This window comes from Platichthys flesus, chromosome 7 (genome assembly GCF_949316205.1).
Source record: "Platichthys flesus chromosome 7, fPlaFle2.1, whole genome shotgun sequence".
Lineage (NCBI taxonomy): Eukaryota > Metazoa > Chordata > Actinopteri > Pleuronectiformes > Pleuronectidae > Platichthys > Platichthys flesus.
Window position 1 is genome coordinate 20,026,851 of NC_084951.1, and position 19,518 is coordinate 20,046,368.

Consider the following 19,518-nt stretch of genomic DNA (forward strand, 5'->3'; position numbering starts at 1 on the left):
TATATGTTGGTACAGAAGAAAGAAAGTGGCTGAAATTATGAGAAATCTGAACACACTTGTGACACACATGGTCAAAAACCTGGACACTACATAGAACATGTAAATACGGATATGAATTAGAATGAAATGAAATGAAAACAAGTTTTTTACACAAATATCTATTTTTTCTTTAGAAATTCACAAAAAATTTTGGAAAACACTCAATCTCATAATGTTAATCAATACGGAAATCTTATGGGGTAATCTGTTCTGTAGTTTTTCTGTAATGCTGTTTACAAACAGACAAAACTAATTACACCAATGAAAACATCAGCTCCTTTGTGAAAGTAATAACTTCTCAAGTTCCATATACATTGGCTTGTAAATAAGCTTCACTGTGATTTGACAATATCATTGTTTAATATCAACATTAATATCTATTTTTATAACATATCAGACACATGTGACATTATTCTTTGATGGCATATCATTTCAGGGGTTTTCTGTTATTTACAGCCGGACACAGGCTCATTGCAAAACTTCAGTGTGGGATTCTTCATCTTTTTCTTGTAGTCTTCTTCAAACTCTTCATTCTGAGCCACAGTGAAGTGGTTCTTCCAGTCCCCAACTTTCCCTGCAGAGCCACAGGGAATGAGTCAGGTCATTTTATCTGAAGCTGGACGACATGTCACATGTTCTATTCATTGCATTTAACTTTACCTTTCCTCATGAAAGAGGAAATTTTGGTATCCATCCATGGAAATCCTACTTGGTTGACCACCATGTCTTGTTTCATACTATCAAACTCCACGGTGCCTTTGAGTCCTTCCATCTCCTCGACTGATGGAGACAAACCGAGGAAGCTGCAGAGTTTGTCTATTTCCCGTCCAGTATCCTGGAAACACAGCGGTCAGATACTGTCAGCACACTGTTAACGCAGGAGCAGAGACTTCTCACACCAACACAAAATCACCTCAACCAGGTCTTCATAGAACATGAAATGAAGGTTTGAATATGTTGCTTTCTTCTCCCACCAGCTGCTCACATGGTCATACCAGGATCCATGCACCACTGCACCAACAAAACAAAAGATTAAAGGAATCATTGCAATTTCCAATACAATAAAACCTTCTTTCTATGTTTGCTATACTTACTCTTTCCCTCCATGAATCTGTGCAGGTAACTGTTCCAGTCTCCAGGCTCTGGCTGGACCAGTGACATGCGATCAAAGTGGAAATAAGACACCACACTGTCCCTTGCATTGCGCGCCACGTAAATGATCTACACAACAAGAAAACACTGACGTTATCTGAATAGTATCAATCTACAGTGTAGAGAGGAATAGACGCAAAAAGAAAACCACTAAATCAGAAAGTGTGTCAACATGTTGACAAGTGCTGTAAATATTAATGAACATAAATCTGCTATACCAAGTACCAAAGGTCAAACTTCATATGTAATAGGAAAAATATATTTGTATTATCCCCAAAAAACGTATTATCTTATCTAATCAATATTTTCTATTCTAATTTACTTTGTTGACATTAAACACTTAAGAAGGTAGATAATTTAAGAAATAGAGATAAACCTGGAATATGTCGTCTGTCATTTGATCATTCCTCTGATCACACATTATCCATATCAACTGAGTACACGTTGTTTCAATCTGATCACTTCATAAATAATTATCTCACTGGCCTTAAAGTCTCAGCAGCAAATCCGTCAATCATTGAAAAAATTTCAGTGACTGTGTAAGAGATTAACTAATGTACCAAATGTTATTCAAATACAACCAGTTTACAAGTTATTTATCAAAATATGAACTCCTTGGCAAGAGGAGATTCAGCAGCAACTAAACGATCACAAGCTTCTTAACAGCATATTTTTTCAATTATTTAAAGTTCCAGGGGCGGAATCCTGACAGAAACATTGTGTGGAAAATAACACACAGGCTACTGTACCCTGCAGTTTTGATCCCAGAATGATTTTGGCAAAAAGCGAACTGGAAGATGAGTCCTAATGAGTCGAGGAGAAGTGACGAGATTGTCCAATTGCTCTGTTCCTGTGTAAACAGGTGGAGGACCCCCTGATTCTGCAAATTATCAAAACACAAACATAAACGGTTCAGATATGATGATGAACATAAATGCACCAGTGATGAATATGTTTTTATATAAATGTGACTGAACCTGGCTGTGGACCAGGGAAGCACATCTCGAAGACCGTCACTCTTTCATGAAGACGGCCGGTTCTCGGACTCTGAGGAGTCGACTGACCATAATACAGAAGGTCAAGCATGTATGAGACCCAGGTGCTTCCTACAAGAAATAATGGAGTCAAGTCAAACATCTCACCACCATCATTCATCCACCGTACATATACTGTAGCTGAGGACATACCTGATTTGGGGTATGTTACGATGAGTACATCATCTTGCCTGGCCTTGAAGTTTTGAATGTTTTCCCAGTTGTCTCTGAAATAGTGAGTCGTCCATTCTCCTTGGAATTCAATGAGCTCTGGTCGTGAAACCATCTTTTTTTTTAAAGAGCAAAGGCTTAAAACATACGATCTTAATTTATCAGTGAACAATCAAACTGGAGGAATTCAAACAACCAAATGGATGGTGGGCAGATCTTTAAAAAAGAAACAATACATGACATGAGTAACTTTGAAAACCAAGTGATCTGGAGACATACCTTGTCAAGATGACGGATAATTCAGTCTGTCCTCCAGTCGCTGATGATGCGTGATCAACTGTGTGTCCTTCCTCCCTCTCTTTGAGAATCTCTCTCTATTTAACAGCATCAACGTCCGGGTATTAGTTTATCTACCTGACTTTCCTGTTTAGCTGCTTTTACTATTGGTTGAATATCTTTAATTCATTCACTACATTTGAATTAGAGACTTTCTCCAGTACACACAAAAAAAGGTAAAAAGTGATATTTTTTTTTATCACTTTTTAAAACGTTTTTGTTTTTTACACACTACTTCTACTAAATCAATCCATGAAACTTAGTGAAGGGAAGGGTCATAACCCTAGGAAGAACTCAATCCATGTTGTAGCAGATCTGAACATTTTAACTTCTAAGTTTTAATAAATGGGCATATTCATTCCCTGGGCACTTTATTCAAAACACAGATCTAATATTTATCTGAACCTCCTTTGCCAAACATTGACACATTGAGAGATTCTGGTCCATGTGGACATGAGGCCATCTACGGCTCACCCAAATTGACTGCTGCCAGTAATTAATGTAATTAAGTAATTACTGTGTGTACCATTGTTATTATCATTATTAGTAGTAGTTGTGCTAGTTTTACTTCCACCAAGATGGTTCAGTTTACATGAAATTTAACGTGGCAAGATCCGGTGTTAGACTTGGCAGAGGTATTTACCTTTCAAGTTTTTCATGTGACAAATGTAACCAAGGAACAGGCAAGTGGAAATATATGAATAGGTTAGTTCCTTTATGGAGGCCAACATTTTTTTCAGGACCATGAGATCACAGCTTAACAGTAGACACAGTACATTTCTATTAAATCAATTTTGACAAAGAGACTGTTGCTGCTGGTACAGTACTGAATGGATTTCAAAGTATTTCCATTTGTTTACAAGACCCTGAATGGTACGGCTCCCTGATACATTTCTAACCTGCTCAGTTACAATAACACAGCCGGATCCCTCAGATCCGCGAGCATGTGTCTCCTTATTTTATTAATAATTCAGGTGAAGATACATGTAGTCACCATGACCATTATCTCTGATCTGAGATGAGGCCTGTGCCAATTGTTTTTTCTTTCAAAAGCTAATTTAAAATATTTAACTAACATCTCTGGCTTCAGGTAGTTAATTGGTTAGTGTGTGTGTGTGTGTGTGTGTGTATGTGTGTGTTTGTGTGTGTGGGTGTGTGTGTGTGTGTTTGTGTCTCATACATCTGCTGTTGGTTATTTCATAGGTTCAGAGTATCATTCCTTTAATGTTTCCTATATTCTTCGCACATTGAGACTACTTCTGTATGAAATGAGCTCTACAAACTAAAATGAAATGATTGAGTATATCAGTAAAAGTCCAACTTTAATAATTTATATATTTATGTAATCAGACATAATTGTCTTGTTATATAAACCATCCCTTTACTGACTATACTAGCCCCATGCAAAGACTTTTACCACTTCATATTCTTATATATTTATATATATATATATATATTTTGTTGGTTTTAGATACATATATATCTTTTTGTACTATCCACTCCAGCAGCACAAGAACACTTTCATACTAGACACTGACACAATCACCTCATTCCATCAATAAGCTACTTGATGACCTAAATTTTCCAAGGGATTAATAAAGTATCCATCTATCTATCTATCTATCTGTTGCCAAATCTCTAAATTAAACATCTGGCTCACGCTATTTGATAAAATACCTGTTCAGGAATGTTTCATTAAGCAAAGGGGTCAGACTTCTAAATCTCATTGCGAAACTTCAGTGTGGGATTCTTCATCTTTTTCTTATAGTCTTCGTCAAACTCTTCATTCTGAGCCACAGTGAAGTGGTTCTTCCAGTCACCAACTTTCCCTGCAGAGCCACAGAGTATCAGTCAGGAAACATAATGAGATGAGTGATTATGGTTTGAGAAGATTTCTCCCTCACTGTACCTTTTCTCATAAAAGGAGACACCTTTTGGTCCATCACTTTAATAGTGGAATAATTTGCCATTTTGTCTTGTTTCATGTTGTCAAACTTCGCTCCAGTTGCGACTCTTTCCTTCTTTTCGGCCGAAGGAGACAAACCGAGGAAGGAGCAAAGCTTGTCTATCTCTTGTCCCGGGTCCTGCACATTTTGAACAACCTCATTGTCAGCACATCAATGCAAAAGGACAAAAACAAGATCTTTTCCCATCTCTATTTAAATGCATTTGTATCACTGCACAACGTTGAATTCTACTTCTTACTACTGCAGTATTGTGCTCACTTGCAGAGAGTGAGTTGTGACGACATATATGATGCTGGCTAAAAAAAATACTTTACTGACTATACTGGCAATTAGATAGTACTGCAGACAGCAGGTCCTGCTACTCTTCATCCATCCACCACATGTCCTACAGACTCTCTTCCACATCTCCATCCCCTGACTCCCAACACCTCCCTCCTCTCCTGTCCCTGAGGCTCTACTAACCGCTTTATTTCTATTTTCTTAACCACACAAGATGGAGGCAGGACTCGCCCCTACCCTGCCTCTGCTGATTAGTAGGAGCAGAGCGTCACCCACAATTCATTAAACATCATTACACTAACACTACAGTATGGATTATTCCTTAACTGAAACCACAGATGCAAACACCTCCGGGCTTACCTCAGTCAGGTCTTCATAGAGCATGTAGTGAATATTGGAATATGTCTGTTTCTTCTCCCACCAGCCGTTCACGTGGTCATACCAAGAACCAAACACCACTAAAGCCACAGGACAATACATGAAGGAGCATTGAGAAAGGAAATGAGGGAACTTGAGACTCCGTTTACATGAAAACGTATTTGAACTCACTCTTTCCCTGCTCGAAATCCTGCAGGAAGGTGCTCCAGTTAACTGGATCTGGCTGGACTAAGTTCATCCGGTTAAAATGAAAATAGGACACTGCCGAGTCCTTTGCGTTACGACCGACGTAGATAATCTGCAGAGGGTGAAAAATAGAAAATATAAATAAAAATAGGACACAAACTTGGTCCATAACTGATTAATTTCTCAGGGCTTTACCCGGCAGTTCTGCTCCCAGAAGGACTTTGGCACAAACTGAATTGGTAGATGAGTTTTAATTAGACGAGGCGTAGTAGGTAGCTGGTCCGCCAGGTCTTTGCCTTTATGAAGAGAAGGATTTGTCTGAGACTGATTACACGAACGATTAGACTTGTTTATGTACCAGAGAACAACCGGACTTCAACGCCGAAGCCATTGTGAGCTGCTTCATGGCTTCATGAATTTACACAGTGAAAAACATTCACTACTGCACCAGTGGTGTAACCTTATCACTCGGTCAGTCAGGGAAGTCGCTCAGTCAGTCGATCGCTCAGTTAGTCAAGGCATTTGTGTTTCTGTGATATCAAAGTTGAGTCCAGACAAAATGTATACTTTCAGCTTATGGTTGCTGACCACCTTACAATTTTAGATTTTCTATCACATTTTAAATTTGTTCCCAATTTGGTTCATTCTAGGAGTTGGTAACAGAAAAGCTCAATTTCAATATCAAATTGTAAAAGTTCAAGCATTGGTACAAAATTAGTTTTAGTGTGTCAGAAAGATTACAAAAATTTGTTGTAAATGAAAATCCTGTTTTAGAACCTTAGACATTGTCTGTTGTCACTATAGAAATAAGTGAAAATTTTAACATCGATGTTTTACAATGTTACATAATTGTGATTGCGAGGACATGATTGAACCTTTGTGATGAAAAGATGAGCTGAACTCCAGGAAAGGCACTCTCTCATGAAGGGGGATGGATGCCATTCGCTCGGGACCCATTTCCTCAAAATACAGCAGATCCAGGATGTAAGAGACCCATGTTGTCCCTGGAATTAAAACACACATGCATACAAACTGGTGAGAGGCTCGTTCTGAGCATTCATCGACACACAATAATGGATTTATGAGAGCAACTGCTTAAATGCTTCACTGTCAAACACACAACCCCCACCTGCTTTAGGATAAGTAGCTATGACAATATCACTTGGTCTCGCTTCGAAGCTTTGGATGTTGTCCCAGTTTTCAGTGAAGTATTTGATCATGTAGACTCCGTGGAAGTCAAAGATTGTTGGTCGAGGTGGTGGCTCCATCTGTTGGAAAATATCAATATGACAATCACTTAAATGGTTATTGCATTCAGGAAAAAAAAACATCCTGCAGACCAGTGTTAGAAATAGAGGGATATGCAAACATTGCAACATTTCCTATTAAGTAAAGAGTTCCTTTTGATATAACATCCTAGATTTGTTGCTGAAACCCTCTGACTACAATGCTTGTTTGCCTTTCTGGTTCACTCCTGTTGACTCAACTATTATCTAGATTGTCACTGAGGTGTGTGCCTCCCCATTCTAAACAAAGGTGAAGCCAGTTGGTAAGTTGTTCATAGTGTATGGGACTTGGAACTTTAAGAGGTTAATAAAAGGGACATGTGACATGTTGAGCAACTTTCTGAAATGAACAAATGTAGGTGGGTACATTTTGCCATGTGGCCGGTCCAATCTGACTTGACAAACAAGAAAAGTCGAGTTCAGGTCAGACGTTAAATTAGTTCATCATATGTCCCCTGAATATGCCTGATATTATTCTTTAAGATCCGTTCATTTTTTCTGGGAAATCAATAAAAAATTGCACAATGTTACAGAAATTAAAACTAAATTTGTCTGAATCCGCCCCCTGACGACCACTTAACAAATGCAGGCGTAAAACATAAGCTCCTTTTGGGAGTGTTCATTTCTATGTGGTTCTTTAATCAAAGTTAACTTTGCAGGATGAAAGGGGACACAGGATCCAGATGTTTGACTTGTGTGTGACTTGTGTGCACAAGATATGGCACTATGCCAACGTATGGGATTAAATCAGGTCAATTCACAATTTGAACTCATAAAGTGATGTTAACATATCATATTTGAGGTTTACTCAGCCGTGAGTAAACCTCAAAAACTCAAATTTCATGGTGTGAGATGATTTTTGATCTGAATCTGATAGGGCATTGACAATCCAATCACAAAGCAGACTGAAATATCAACTTCTGCACTGGAATGCAGGAATGTGTGTGTGTGTGTGTGTGTGTGTGTGTGTGTGTGTGTGTGTGTGTGTGTGTGTGTGTGTGTGTGTGTGCGTGTGTGGGCAATGGATGAGAGTCTTTTTTTATGTCCTGCAGCATTTTTAAGGAAAAACATTCACTATAGTTGCTTTGTCAAACCAGGCATGTTGTAGTGGACTTCCTTCTGGATTGTGTATTTCATATCGAATGGATGCTGCTCATTTGTTTATCGGGGAGATATGTGATGATTTATTTGATCTTCACTGTTCTCAAACTGCTTTTGACAAACCACCACTTCTATTTTACATTTCCATATTTTCTTCAATTTTGTTTGCGTTTAAATTGCTTGATTTTATTGAGTAACCTTGTTTTTAACATCATTTTATCAAAAATAACATACAACACTTATATGGATACAAATAAAGTATTGTTTTTCTTCTGATGTGAGTACAAATTGTGTGTTTTACAGTGTAGAGCTGTTTCTCTGTTCTATCGCGAAGAACTCAATCCAAAACTAACCACAACGAGTGTGCGGCTGTGAATCCCTGGTTTGCACATAAGGTCCGGAAACATGTCCAGAAAAAATCGATTAACTGCAAACTTTCACTCAGTAATTGCGCAGTTCACGTCCACGTGAGCAAACGCAACGTCGATCTGCAGCGAACCCGACACACACTGAACGTGACAACATTAGTTTGGAAAGTAAAAGTGTTTTGTTACCTCAGGTTCCAAGAGCAGCGTCCCTCTGATACTGCGGTTCACTCGGAAGTTGTGAGTTTACAGACCGCGCCCCAGAGAAAGTTCAACGAAGCTGTAATCCCTTATCTACAGTTCATACAGTTCTTATTCTAAAATCTATAATCTTTAATCTACAGTTTGCATTCAATAAACCACAGTCTAAAATTGACAGTGTTATTCCATAGTCTATAATCTACAATATTTTTCTATTGTCTATAATCCACAATTTACAGTCTTTAATCTACAGTGGTCATTCAATAATGTACAGTCTATAATTTACAGTATTATTCAATAGTCTATGGTCGGTACTCTGCAGTTTACGTTCAATAATCGACTGTCTATAATCTTCAGTGGAAAGTCAGATACATGTTCTTGTTCTTTCACAACCACTTCTCCTCGAGGTCGATGTGAAATGTCCTGAGGGGCCGGAAGAATTTGAGGAAGAGTTTATCATTTCATATATGAGGAAACACCAGAAAAAAGAGAAACTGACAGCACTTCTACTCTACTGCTCCTCAACCAACTGTATTAATACCACACAGCGGATACAGTGACAAACCGTGTGCCTTCAATTTAAGTAAAGTTTCAAAACAGATTCAGGCCCTCCTTTTTTCAGTTTATACACATCAGATAATCAGTTTATATACACATTACATATAACTTCTATCTATCTATCTATCTACTTATCTATCTATCTATTTATCTATCTATCTATCTATCTATCTATCTATCTATCTATCTATCTATCTATCTATCTATCTATCTATCTATCTATCTATCTATCTATCTATCTATCTATCTATCTATCTATAATATAAATGCACTTAATATATTGTAATACATAAATACACTTAACACAAGCTGTGCCACAATTTACAGGCTATTTTCTAATGCACAACTTCCTTTATTTATCTCTAAATCTGTATCTGGTTTCAGTAATCAGTCTCCTTACTCCTGTGATCCATTCTATTTCTCTCAGCTCAACCTTATACTGATATAAAGAGGCAGAGATGAATAGAAGTAAATCTCCACCTCTCTTTATTTATCATTAAGCCTGGCCTGGACGATATGAATATCCCCACAGGCTGAGTCATTGAGAAGCAAATCTTTAAAAAGCCCAGAGAACAATAAACAAGGTGAAGCACATTGATACTGAGCAGCAAATGGAAAATACTGTTTTCAGCTGTGGAGAATGAATTCTGATGGTCCTAGAAAATAACATGTACGGGTCATCTTAAAGCAAAGCGACCGTAAATTGTTGACAGGCAAAAAATGTCTGTCGTGTCCGAACCAGAAAAACAGATGCTGTTAAAGAGAGGAGAGGTCTTGAGGTGAGGAGGGGTCGAAATGTTTCTCATTCCTCTGCTTTCATGCACAACTACATGGTCATTACATCCTTAACAAGAAAATTAACTTCATCATAGTGAAGCCCACAAAAAGTCTGGATTAAGTTCAATGTAAAATGCCGGTTCAACACTTTTCTCTTTTCCCTTCCAATGTAGCTCTTTCCTGGCGGCTCTTGGGACTTACTGTGTATCACACTCTAATCGGTAACGGAAGGCACAGATGTTATGTTAACATCTCCCCCCGCTCTGTGCCTCCAGTTTTCCATTGTTTTTGTTTAAGCCCCCTGTTTTCCCAGAAACATGAGGAGCACATATGTTTAGACTCAACATAGTTTATTTCATGTTTACGGAGGGATGCAGACCTAGGTTAGGGTGAATCAGAACTTTGAACAAGAGAAAAGACTAGATAACAATTCCATATAACGTTCAAATTATTTCATTACGAGAAGTTCTTTTTTCTAATTTGTTGTGCAAAGTGAAAACAATCTGTCAAAACATATGCTTTGCATTACTCTTTGAGAAACTTTTGAGGTCATACAATTTGGTGAGAAGAGAATGGTTAAAGCACAACTGCAGTTAGCTGTTGAAATGCTGTAGCTAATCTGTGTATTAAACATTTCTGAACGTGCATGGTAATAAACAGAGGAATGTGTTCATCAAAAACTCCCACTTAAAATATATTGCTTAAAAGTCAAACTACTACAAAGAGACCCCAAGAATGAGAAGAATGAACAAACAGCAAAAATGTATTAATAAATGAAGAAATACATAATTAGCCTTTTCCCTAATTTATTTATGTATTTATTATTTGGCCTATTTATTTATTAGAGCAGTCTTGATAAAGAAACATAAAAACTTGTCCAACTGTCTATATAATTATATATCATTACTTACAATTCAAAATAACATGTTGGCGTTTTAATCTATTTAAATATTAAATTCATTCATTTAACAATTCATTATTAAACAAAATAAAAAAAAGAGTAGCGAATATGAAACAGGAAATTACGCAATTCACATGCGCCGTCACAGGAACTGAGAAACGTATACAACAAAGATGGCGACCACCGGCGAGGCCACGGCGATCGTCTCACACGTGGAGAATAAGGAGAAGAAGAAGAAGAAAGGGGTAATTATTATTGTGTTATTAGATGATGAGGGAAAATGTTCGTCAGTAGAAGAGTGTCGGTGTTTTCATATCAGCAGTTAACAGACACACAGTCACAGCAGGGTAGTGTTAGCTAGCGAAGAGCTAATGTGCAGGCTTCTCCAAGCTAACACACGAATCTCTGTGTGCTCCTCCTGAAGTCAGCTCTCCTGACATGATACCTGTGTGCTCCTCCTGAAGTCAGCTCTCCTGACATGATACCTTATTGCTCCTCCTGAAGTCAGCTCTCCTGACATGATACCTTATTGCTCCTCCTAAAGTCAGCTCTCCTGACATGATACCTGTGTGCTCCTCCTGAAGTCAGCATTCCTGACATGATACCTGTGTGCTCCTCCTGAAGTCAGCTCTCCTGACATGATACCTGTGTGCTCCTCCTGAAGTCAGCTCTCCTGACATGATACCTTATTGCTCCTCCTAAAGTCAGCTCTCCTGACATGATACCTGTGTGCTCCTCCTGAAGTCAGCTCTCCTGACATGATACCTGTGTGCTCCTCCTGAAGTCAGCTCTCCTGACATGATACCTTATTGCTCCTCCTGAAGTCAGCTCTCCTGACATGATACCTGTGTGCTCCTCCTGAAGTCAGCTCTCCTGACATGATACCTTATTGCTCCTCCTGAAGTCAGCTCTCCTGACATGATAGCTTATTGCTCCTCCTAACGTCAGCTCGCCAGACATGATAGCTTATTGCTCCTCCTAATGTCAGCTCTCCTAACATGATACCTTATTGCTCCTCCTAAATCAGCTCTCCTAAAATGATACCTGTGTGCTCCTCTTCTACAGCCTCCTGTCCGGTACTGGCAGGAGAACGGGAAAGATGAAAAACAAGCGGGAGGAGACGGAGGACAAGCTCCACAGCAGAAGGAGCCCAAGGCGAAAAAAAGGAAGCAAGAGGAGGCTCAAGGAGGTGGAAAGAAATTCATATCAGGAGTAAGATTTCATTTTTTTGTTTTTATCATAAGTTCTTACATCACAGAATACTTTTTATACTGATAATAATGCAATTGTATTATTATTATTGTCATCAGAGAATGAAAGTGGTTCTAGTTGCCCAGCTAAGCATCAAATGCTGCTGTCACTCATTTGATATCTTCTCAGTGTTATGATGTTGAGTAATGATGAATTACTGCTGTCACCATTCAGGTGAATTTAAAATCTGTTTTACTGAAGAGTGGTGTCTGGTGTCTGCACAGCACCGCAATATTTGTCGGTCAATACCAAGAACATATCAAGGTTCTTATTCATTTGAATAGATACGTCTTCCTCTTTTTGTTTAGACTTAATGTTCCATGACATGATCTTTCTCCACACTGCTGTCATGCATTACTCGTTTGTATGAACTTTTAATTCTTTATTTACAACCTTTGCTGCAGTCACAAGTTAATCGGGTTTTTTTATGTCTGAAAGAGGCTTCTATTCTCTGAAATTTATGCTTTTGTTTTTTATTCTGAGCAGTTCACCACTTATCCCTCTAGCATTTAAGATTATTTACATGACTCTATAACAGCTTGAATGTCATAAAAACCATTTGCTATTTTAAATCTCATCTCCCATCTGTGCATTAGCTGCAGCATTACTCTAAAGCCAACAAAGTAAATTCTGTGTACTTTCCCTCACTCTCCTTTTAGAAACCAGACCCTTTCCCTGGTCCTGCTCCTATTTCACAAGACAGGCTGGACAAGTTCAAGAGGAAAGAGACTATAAAAAAGGTAAACAATCCTGTCGGTCACTGTCTCATATCTGGTAAGTAATGGATATGACGGTGGCCCGAAGCCAACAGCTCATTTTTTATAAATTTTGTCCCCAGCGTCGGAAGCAGCATTACAAGCTGAAAGACATGATATCTCGCTCCGAAGAAACTTCACAAATGGCTCAGAAACAAGCTGCGCGGTTTGACATCCTACTCCCAGAGGACGCAGGGTAACATTTTCAGTTTTCTTCATGTCACTGTTGATGATGCGACACATTAGATAATGAATGTCACTTAAATACTTTGATTGAAAGCCTGGGTGTGACGGACTTCCCTCTGATCTCAGGTTTCTTGAAGGAGAGGAAGAAGAGGACACATGTACGATCTCTCAGGAAGATATTGCAGATGCTGTGGATATAACATCTGGAGCAAAGGTGAGGGACACTTATCTTGCTCCAAGTGAGAGTGTTGCACAAGTTCACTTTCCAAGAGCAGGAGCCTGTTCCATTAAAACACAAGTCGTTGTCAGTTGTTATGATAATTGGTATCAGAAAAAAAATCACCTTCATCAATAACATAAGACATTTAGACATCAGGGTTTTATAGACAGGTATATACATCTGTAAAGTATAATAAATAATAAGAATTCAGTCTCCCCCTTTTTCCCTTATAAATTCACAACATTTTACGATTGGATGAGATGAGAGTAAAACAAAATAAACCCCACATCTGCACTTTTAATGTCAACTTTAAAAGAGACTCCATGGACCTTTCTCTAAATTACATTATACATGGAGGATATTTCAGTACAGTACATTACAAATAATAAAACTAAACTAGAATGGCACTCAGAAGAGCGCATACCTCTGCCAAGGCCCAACAGTCCCCTTCAATCAAGCTGCAACAAATTTCCCACCCTATAGATATGAGTTCCCTACGTGTCTTTGAATTTATCCAGATCCATTAACTATTTCCTTTGGAAAGCGGTGGAAATTAAAAACAAAAAAAACGCATCCTAGCAAGGTTGAAGAAATTGAAAGTTCCCTGCTCCGTCCCTTGATCCAGATATGCACCAACATTTAATGGGTTCTATCCTGACTGATACCACATCTTTCCACCAAGTTTTGTGGAAATCCATCCCATTGTGTATGTGTAATCATGCTTCCAAATAAAGAAACCAACAAACGCTCCCTCCCTCTCTCTCCTCAGTATTTTAACCTGAAGCTGTCTCAGTTCGGTCCGTATCGAGTGGATTACAGCAAAACTGGACGGTCAGTATATGATGTTTGACCTTTGTTTTGTTTTAATGCTGTTATTGTTTACATGGCCAAACAGTCACCTTTGTTCAATGCACTGGAAGACAACAGCTGCTTTCATTCAGGAACACAAAGGCGAAAGCACAGTTGTTCCACTGTGAAATCAGAGTAAAGAGAAATTGGTCAACATATATTTTTTGTATGGAGAAGCAGTAGCTTTCTTCTTGCCACTTGAGGGCAGCACACGAGGGACTAAACACATCATTGACAAAACAGGCTGCCGCATTATATATTGGAATTTCACTAGACAATTATAATGCCAAAATAATTCTCAATATTGATATCATCACAATATATATCCAAGGTTATGTGTTGCATAATAAACATTTTTATACTAAGCCAGTCAATTTTATCTTTTTGTTTACCTCATTTTGGAAAATGAAATGAAAGAAGAGGGTCAGATTTGGAGAGAGAGAGAGGTATAGGTGGAACTGATGTATTTAACCGACGTTCTCACCGATGCCCAAACCAGGCATCTTTGAAAGTATCAGAGGCATTTGCAGGTATAATGGTTTTGGAACATCACTAGTTGGTTTGTTGAGACGGAAACAAGCGCTTCATGTAACAAACTTCACACAAGTCCACCCACACTCAACTGCAGATCAGTGAAGAAAAAGGCTCTGCAGAAACCAGGTTGTTACCTTTGTCACAAACACGCAGCTGTTGAGAGACAGGGTGTTTGTCGGTTTATGAGAAGTCGCAGTGAGCTGTGTGTAAGATGATGAAGTGTGTCTGTCATAATTTGTTCATATGCCCTCTAAGGAGTGAGTCCACCATATTGCCCCGCCTCATTTGTAGTGTCGCATTATTTACAAATGCGTGAATCAGATTGAGGAGTGACCCAAACTTGGCAGAACTCCAACAGTCCTCTGGGAGGTATTTTAATTGGGATCAAGAGTTCAGTAAAACTCGCATTCACTGCACCCAAGGCTTTATCTGCCTTAGAACAGTGAACGTGGTTTTCCTTGGCTCATGCATCACACCCTCCTCAAGTTTGAGGACTTTTGCATAATCCTGCCATCAAATGGACAAAGGGACCCGGGTGGAAAAATTACCTCTGAGTAAAAGGCAGCAAAATAACAAGATCATGAATTTAGAGTGTTGTTCGTTCCTTTTGCCCTGAAGAATGTACAACCAGTACTCACTCACGTTTATCTCTGTTTTTGCAATATCTGACTCTCCGACAGGAAATGATCCACCGCTTTCTCCAGCTGCTCACTAACTGTCTCTGTTTCTAGTCTAGTGCTCAGCAAATGCATATTTTCAATGTTTCAGTTGTTTGTTGTTAATGTTGCGCTCTTTATTTCCCTCAGCCACCTTTTGCTTGGTGGGAGGAGAGGCCATGTAGCTTGTGTAGACTGGCAGTCCAAACAGCTGATGTGTGAAATTAACGTGATGGAGTCTGTCAATGATGTCAAGTAAGTCATCCAACACAAAAAAAACGTAATGTACTAGTCCTGCTACATATTAACTCTGATATGATAAGTTAACACATTTCTGCCTTCATGTAGGTGGCTTCACACTGAGACCATGTACGCAGTGGCTCAGAAGAAGTGGCTGTACATTTACGACTCCAACGGAATAGAGCTTCACTGCATTCGCAAGTTCAATGATGTCCTTCGTATGCAGTTCCTCCCTTATCACTTTCTGCTTGCTACAGCGGTGGGTTCATTCAAACTGTGGCTTACTGCCTGTTTGTGTTAAAGATATTTACCACAGACCCTGATGTTTTCTGTTTAGTTGAAGCTTCATTTTAACTTTCGGCACAGACCTGACAAAAAGGGCACAAGTGAAAAGTTGTTAATTATGATTGTAAATAGAAATAACAATCTGATTCAGATAACTTATCAGATGCATAAACATATCTGTCATGAGGATAATTTTGTCAACTAGATGGACAAAGTGGAGACATTTTCACAATCAAAATCAAGCTGAATGAGCTATTAGCAGTTTCTGTAAGCAGTGTACCCACTGGTGTACAGACATTTCTGCTGTATTACTAAGAAAACTGAAAAATGTGATGTTTATTTTGTGGTTGGAAAGTTTCAGTCTAGCCAGCTGTTGTTTAAGGCTTGGCGCTGCGCTTCACCACGCTTTTGCGTCGGTTCAGCGTCCAGTGTGAACCCGGCACAGCTGTGTGTGTAGGGTGTTGAGCCCACAAAACCAACTTCCTGTTGCTCAGAACACCTGCATCTACCTTTCATTCAGTTCTCATCTCACAGAAACCCTGGTTCACAGTAAAAACAAATTTATAATCTGCCTTGAATTCATGAAGAGTAACCTGTTCTGACAAACCTTTCCCTCGTCCCTCTTTGTCTTCAGAGTGCTACAGGCTTCCTGCAGTACCTGGATGTGTCTGTGGGAAAGGAGGTGGCAGCCATCTGCACCAAGACTGGGAGACTGGATGTGATGTGCCAGAACCCCCGTAACGCTATCATCCACCTGGGACACTCCAACGGTACAGTCACCCTGTGGTCGCCCAACCAGAGAGAAGCCCTCGTCAAGATGCTCTGTCACCACGGCGGCGTGCGCTCTGTCACCGTTGACAAGTCGGGCACGTGAGTCACTTTTAAACCCCTGACCTGATGTAGGATTGAGTTTGTATATAATTTAAAGGCAGGAAGCTGTTGGTATTTGCTTCATTGCCTGAGTGTTTAACGAGTGCTTATAATTCATGATAAAATATTTGATTCAGTCCTCAAACGCTCACATATATTTTTTAGGGATTTGCTTTTGTACTTGGTCGTTGATTGTATTCGACGGTTGGGCGCCTACTGAGTGACCTTTCAGTTAAATTCAAGGGTCCACTTACTGTTCCTCCAGTGCTGTGAATTTTTAATTGATATGTTAAATATTGACATGAAATATTGTTTTTGATGGTGTGTTAAAAGCTTAATCACATTATGGATAGATGTGTTTGTCCAAATGGTTCACATACTTACATGTGTCTCCATATATGCATACAGTGGGTCACATGTTCTTACTTATGCAACCATGAACATGTTGGCACAAGAAATCCATAAACGTGATGAACAGCTTCATTGTCGGGTTGATTGACTGTTATATTTTCTGATGGGACCAACGAACTGCGGTCTCCACAATGCTCACCGTCATTATGGTCTTCTCTTCTTGGCAGATACATGCTGACATCTGGGATGGACAAAAAGTTGAAGGTGTATGACATTCGAACCTTCAAGCCCCTCAAGTCCTACTTCCTCCCTGCTGGAGCTTCCTGTTTGTCACTGAGCCAGAGAGGGCTACTCTCTGCAGCCACAGGGGATATTGTTCAGGTCATTATCACCGCCACACCGCACGATTAATGATTTGTAGTTCAGAACGGATCCAGCAAACACAAGGTCATGCACATTCACAGTGCTTGATATGTACAATGATCAGAAAATAAAGCATTCTTTAATGGGAAATGTGCAAACTGTAGATACAGGATATTGAAAAACACATCGTCGTGTATCTGGACAGTCACACTTTGTTTTATGGGTCAGTGATATCCTTATATTAGCCTCTTAATTATCCCAGGCAGAACTATGTCAAATGGTTTTAATTATGGTAAATGTTCTGAGAGTTAAATCAGATGTAGCAGTTTTTGATTTCCAGAGTAATATCATTTTAAGCAGAAATATTAATAATTATCTTCCTCTGCCAAAGAGGAAATGTTTTAACCCCTAGCCATTTGTTTGTTGGTGGCTTTGTCTTTGTAAGAAAGATTACACCATTTATTTTTTCTTGGGTATACATTACAGACCTCTTTATATGTTGATAACCTTTAAGCTGTATATCACTGAATATATGTGTGTAAACTGTCTCCATGCAGGTGTACAGGGACGTGTGGAGCACTCCAGTAACTAAACCCTACATGGCTCACAGGGTTCGGGGAACAGCATGGGGGCTGCAGTTTTGTCCCTTTGAAGACGTCCTCGGGATCGGACACGGAGACGGCTTCACCAGCATGCTCGTACCAGGTTCGACTTGATTACCGGACATGAACTCTCTCCCTCACACACCCTCACACACCCTCACACCCTCACACCCTCACACCCTCACACACCCTCACACCCTCTCACACACACACACACACACACACACACACACACACACACACACACACACACACACACACACACACACACACACTGACCAAAAAACAAGGGCGCGCCAAATAGGTCATGGTCAAAACATCCATATGACACAGAGTACGTCTTCCCTAAATAGATAATGGTTTATTTGACTGGAATCAATCAATTTGTCTGTATTAAAACTGTTCTCATCCCATCTGTACCTCGGTTGCCCTCATTCTAAAAATGTACAGGTGCCGGTGAGCCTAACTTTGACGGTTTGGATGCTAACCCATACCGCAGTGTAAAGCAGAGGCAGGAGTGGGAGGTTAAGGCTCTGCTGGAGAAGATCCAACCAGAGCTCATCACCCTGAACCCCAATGAACTGGGCCAAGTTGACAACGCCACCTTTACACAAAGGCACCAGGACAGGGTCACTGCTCTGGTCAGTGTCTTATTTGTGCCATTTTCTTTTTAATTTACAAATCTGTACAGTTTGAAATATCGGTTTATTTTTTTTACAGCCTTCTAAATACATGTTTTTTTTCTTCTCAGGGCTTTGACCCACTTGCCAAAGAAAAATTTGTACCCAGGTTTAAGAAGAAAGGTCGCAGTTCTACTGGCAGTATCGAAAAGCGCAAGAAGAAAGTGGCTCACGAGGACCAGAGGGTGAGTAATCCAAAAAAAAAAAAAAAAGGGGAACCATTTTTCTGCTGTATCTGCAGTATGTGGCTCATCTCTCTTGACTGTTGTGCCCTGCAGGATGTGATCAGGGAAACTGTGGAAGACAAAATGAAAGTTGCAAAAGAACGAAAGGAGAAGGATTTGAAGACGGGGGTATCTTCTGGCACGAAATCTGCTCTGGACAGATTCAAAAAATAGAAAAGTGGGACTCTTTGTGCCGCCCGGACGTCAGAGACATTCTGTGGGCGTGACCTTTTGAACTTCATATAAAGGACTCATTTTGGGACAAATTTCTCCAACAAAACACAAGTGGCAGAAATTGTGGATATTGTCTACTACTGAGGACATTGTGCTGGGTAACAGTTCATCTGAAATCAGTGTAGTGGAAGGGCAGCTCTATTCAATGTAGCCTGAAACAATTCCTGTCTACATGGGTAGATGTGTGCGGTGCTACGGCTGGCGTATGTGTTTCCTAGAATTTGTGATGATTGATAGCTTTTTTTCTTCTCATCTGATGAATTGTTCACTCATTTTTTAACAATACTGGCGGAGCATATGTCAAATGTTTTATATTGATGTCCTAAGAATAAACAACATACTGCCAAGCCTTTGGATCCTGTGTTATTTGACATTGTGAAGTAAAAAAATATCATTCTTTTTTTCCCACTGCTCTGCAGCCAGCAGTCTGTGCATGACAAAAACAGATAATCCATACAAATGTAAATAAACTTGATATAAATATCTA

At 39.5% G+C, this 19,518-nt stretch overlaps 3 protein-coding genes across 3 annotated transcripts; 1 reads left to right on the plus strand and 2 right to left on the minus strand.

Moving 5' to 3' along the window:
• Positions 1-172: 172 nt before the first annotated feature.
• On the minus strand, positions 173-2,933 carry LOC133957363 (cytosolic sulfotransferase 1-like). The gene is made up of 7 exons (XM_062392905.1): positions 2,379-2,933; positions 2,169-2,297; positions 1,941-2,071; positions 1,134-1,260; positions 953-1,050; positions 700-874; positions 173-613 (listed from the first exon to the last, which is right to left on the minus strand). The coding sequence occupies exons 1-7, from the start codon at positions 2,509-2,511 to the stop codon at positions 486-488; spliced, it is 921 nt and encodes a 306-aa protein (XP_062248889.1). The 5' UTR covers positions 2,512-2,933; the 3' UTR covers positions 173-485.
• A 497-nt stretch (positions 2,934-3,430) lies between these two features.
• LOC133957364 (cytosolic sulfotransferase 1-like) lies at positions 3,431-8,889 on the minus strand. The gene is made up of 8 exons (XM_062392906.1): positions 8,484-8,889; positions 6,672-6,810; positions 6,418-6,546; positions 5,738-5,838; positions 5,528-5,654; positions 5,339-5,436; positions 4,642-4,816; positions 3,431-4,561 (listed from the first exon to the last, which is right to left on the minus strand). Exons 2-8 carry the CDS (start codon positions 6,808-6,810, stop codon positions 4,449-4,451), a joined length of 882 nt encoding a protein of 293 aa, XP_062248890.1. The 5' UTR covers positions 8,484-8,889; the 3' UTR covers positions 3,431-4,448.
• Positions 8,890-10,849: 1,960 nt separating this feature from the next.
• wdr46 (WD repeat domain 46) lies at positions 10,850-19,380 on the plus strand. Its single transcript, XM_062392903.1, has 14 exons — positions 10,850-10,976; positions 11,797-11,943; positions 12,642-12,722; positions 12,821-12,933; positions 13,050-13,137; positions 13,913-13,974; positions 15,333-15,437; positions 15,531-15,681; positions 16,342-16,577; positions 17,156-17,309; positions 17,849-17,996; positions 18,344-18,534; positions 18,645-18,758; positions 18,852-19,380. The coding sequence occupies exons 1-14, from the start codon at positions 10,905-10,907 to the stop codon at positions 18,969-18,971; spliced, it is 1,782 nt and encodes a 593-aa protein (XP_062248887.1). The 5' UTR covers positions 10,850-10,904; the 3' UTR covers positions 18,972-19,380.
• Positions 19,381-19,518: the final 138 nt, after the last annotated feature.

Coding starts and splice junctions, on each gene's coding strand:
- LOC133957363 (XM_062392905.1), bottom strand. CDS start 2,511: ATGGTTTCACGACCAGAGCTCATTGAATTCCAAGGAGAATGGACGACT. Junction 2,298..2,378: donor CGTAACATACCCCAAATCAG/GTATGTCCTCAG, acceptor TATTTCTTGTAG/GAAGCACCTGGGTCTCATAC. Junction 1,261..1,940: donor TCTGGGATCAAAACTGCAGG/GTACAGTAGCCT, acceptor CTTGTTGTGTAG/ATCATTTACGTGGCGCGCAA.
- LOC133957364 (XM_062392906.1), bottom strand. CDS start 6,810: ATGGAGCCACCACCTCGACCAACAATCTTTGACTTCCACGGAGTCTAC. Junction 6,547..6,671: donor AGCTACTTATCCTAAAGCAG/GTGGGGGTTGTG, acceptor TTTTAATTCCAG/GGACAACATGGGTCTCTTAC. Junction 5,437..5,527: donor GGATTTCGAGCAGGGAAAGA/GTGAGTTCAAAT, acceptor CTGTGGCTTTAG/TGGTGTTTGGTTCTTGGTAT.
- wdr46 (XM_062392903.1), top strand. CDS start 10,905: ATGGCGACCACCGGCGAGGCCACGGCGATCGTCTCACACGTGGAGAAT. Junction 17,997..18,343: donor CACCAGCATGCTCGTACCAG/GTTCGACTTGAT, acceptor AAAAATGTACAG/GTGCCGGTGAGCCTAACTTT. Junction 18,535..18,644: donor AGGACAGGGTCACTGCTCTG/GTCAGTGTCTTA, acceptor TTTTCTTCTCAG/GGCTTTGACCCACTTGCCAA.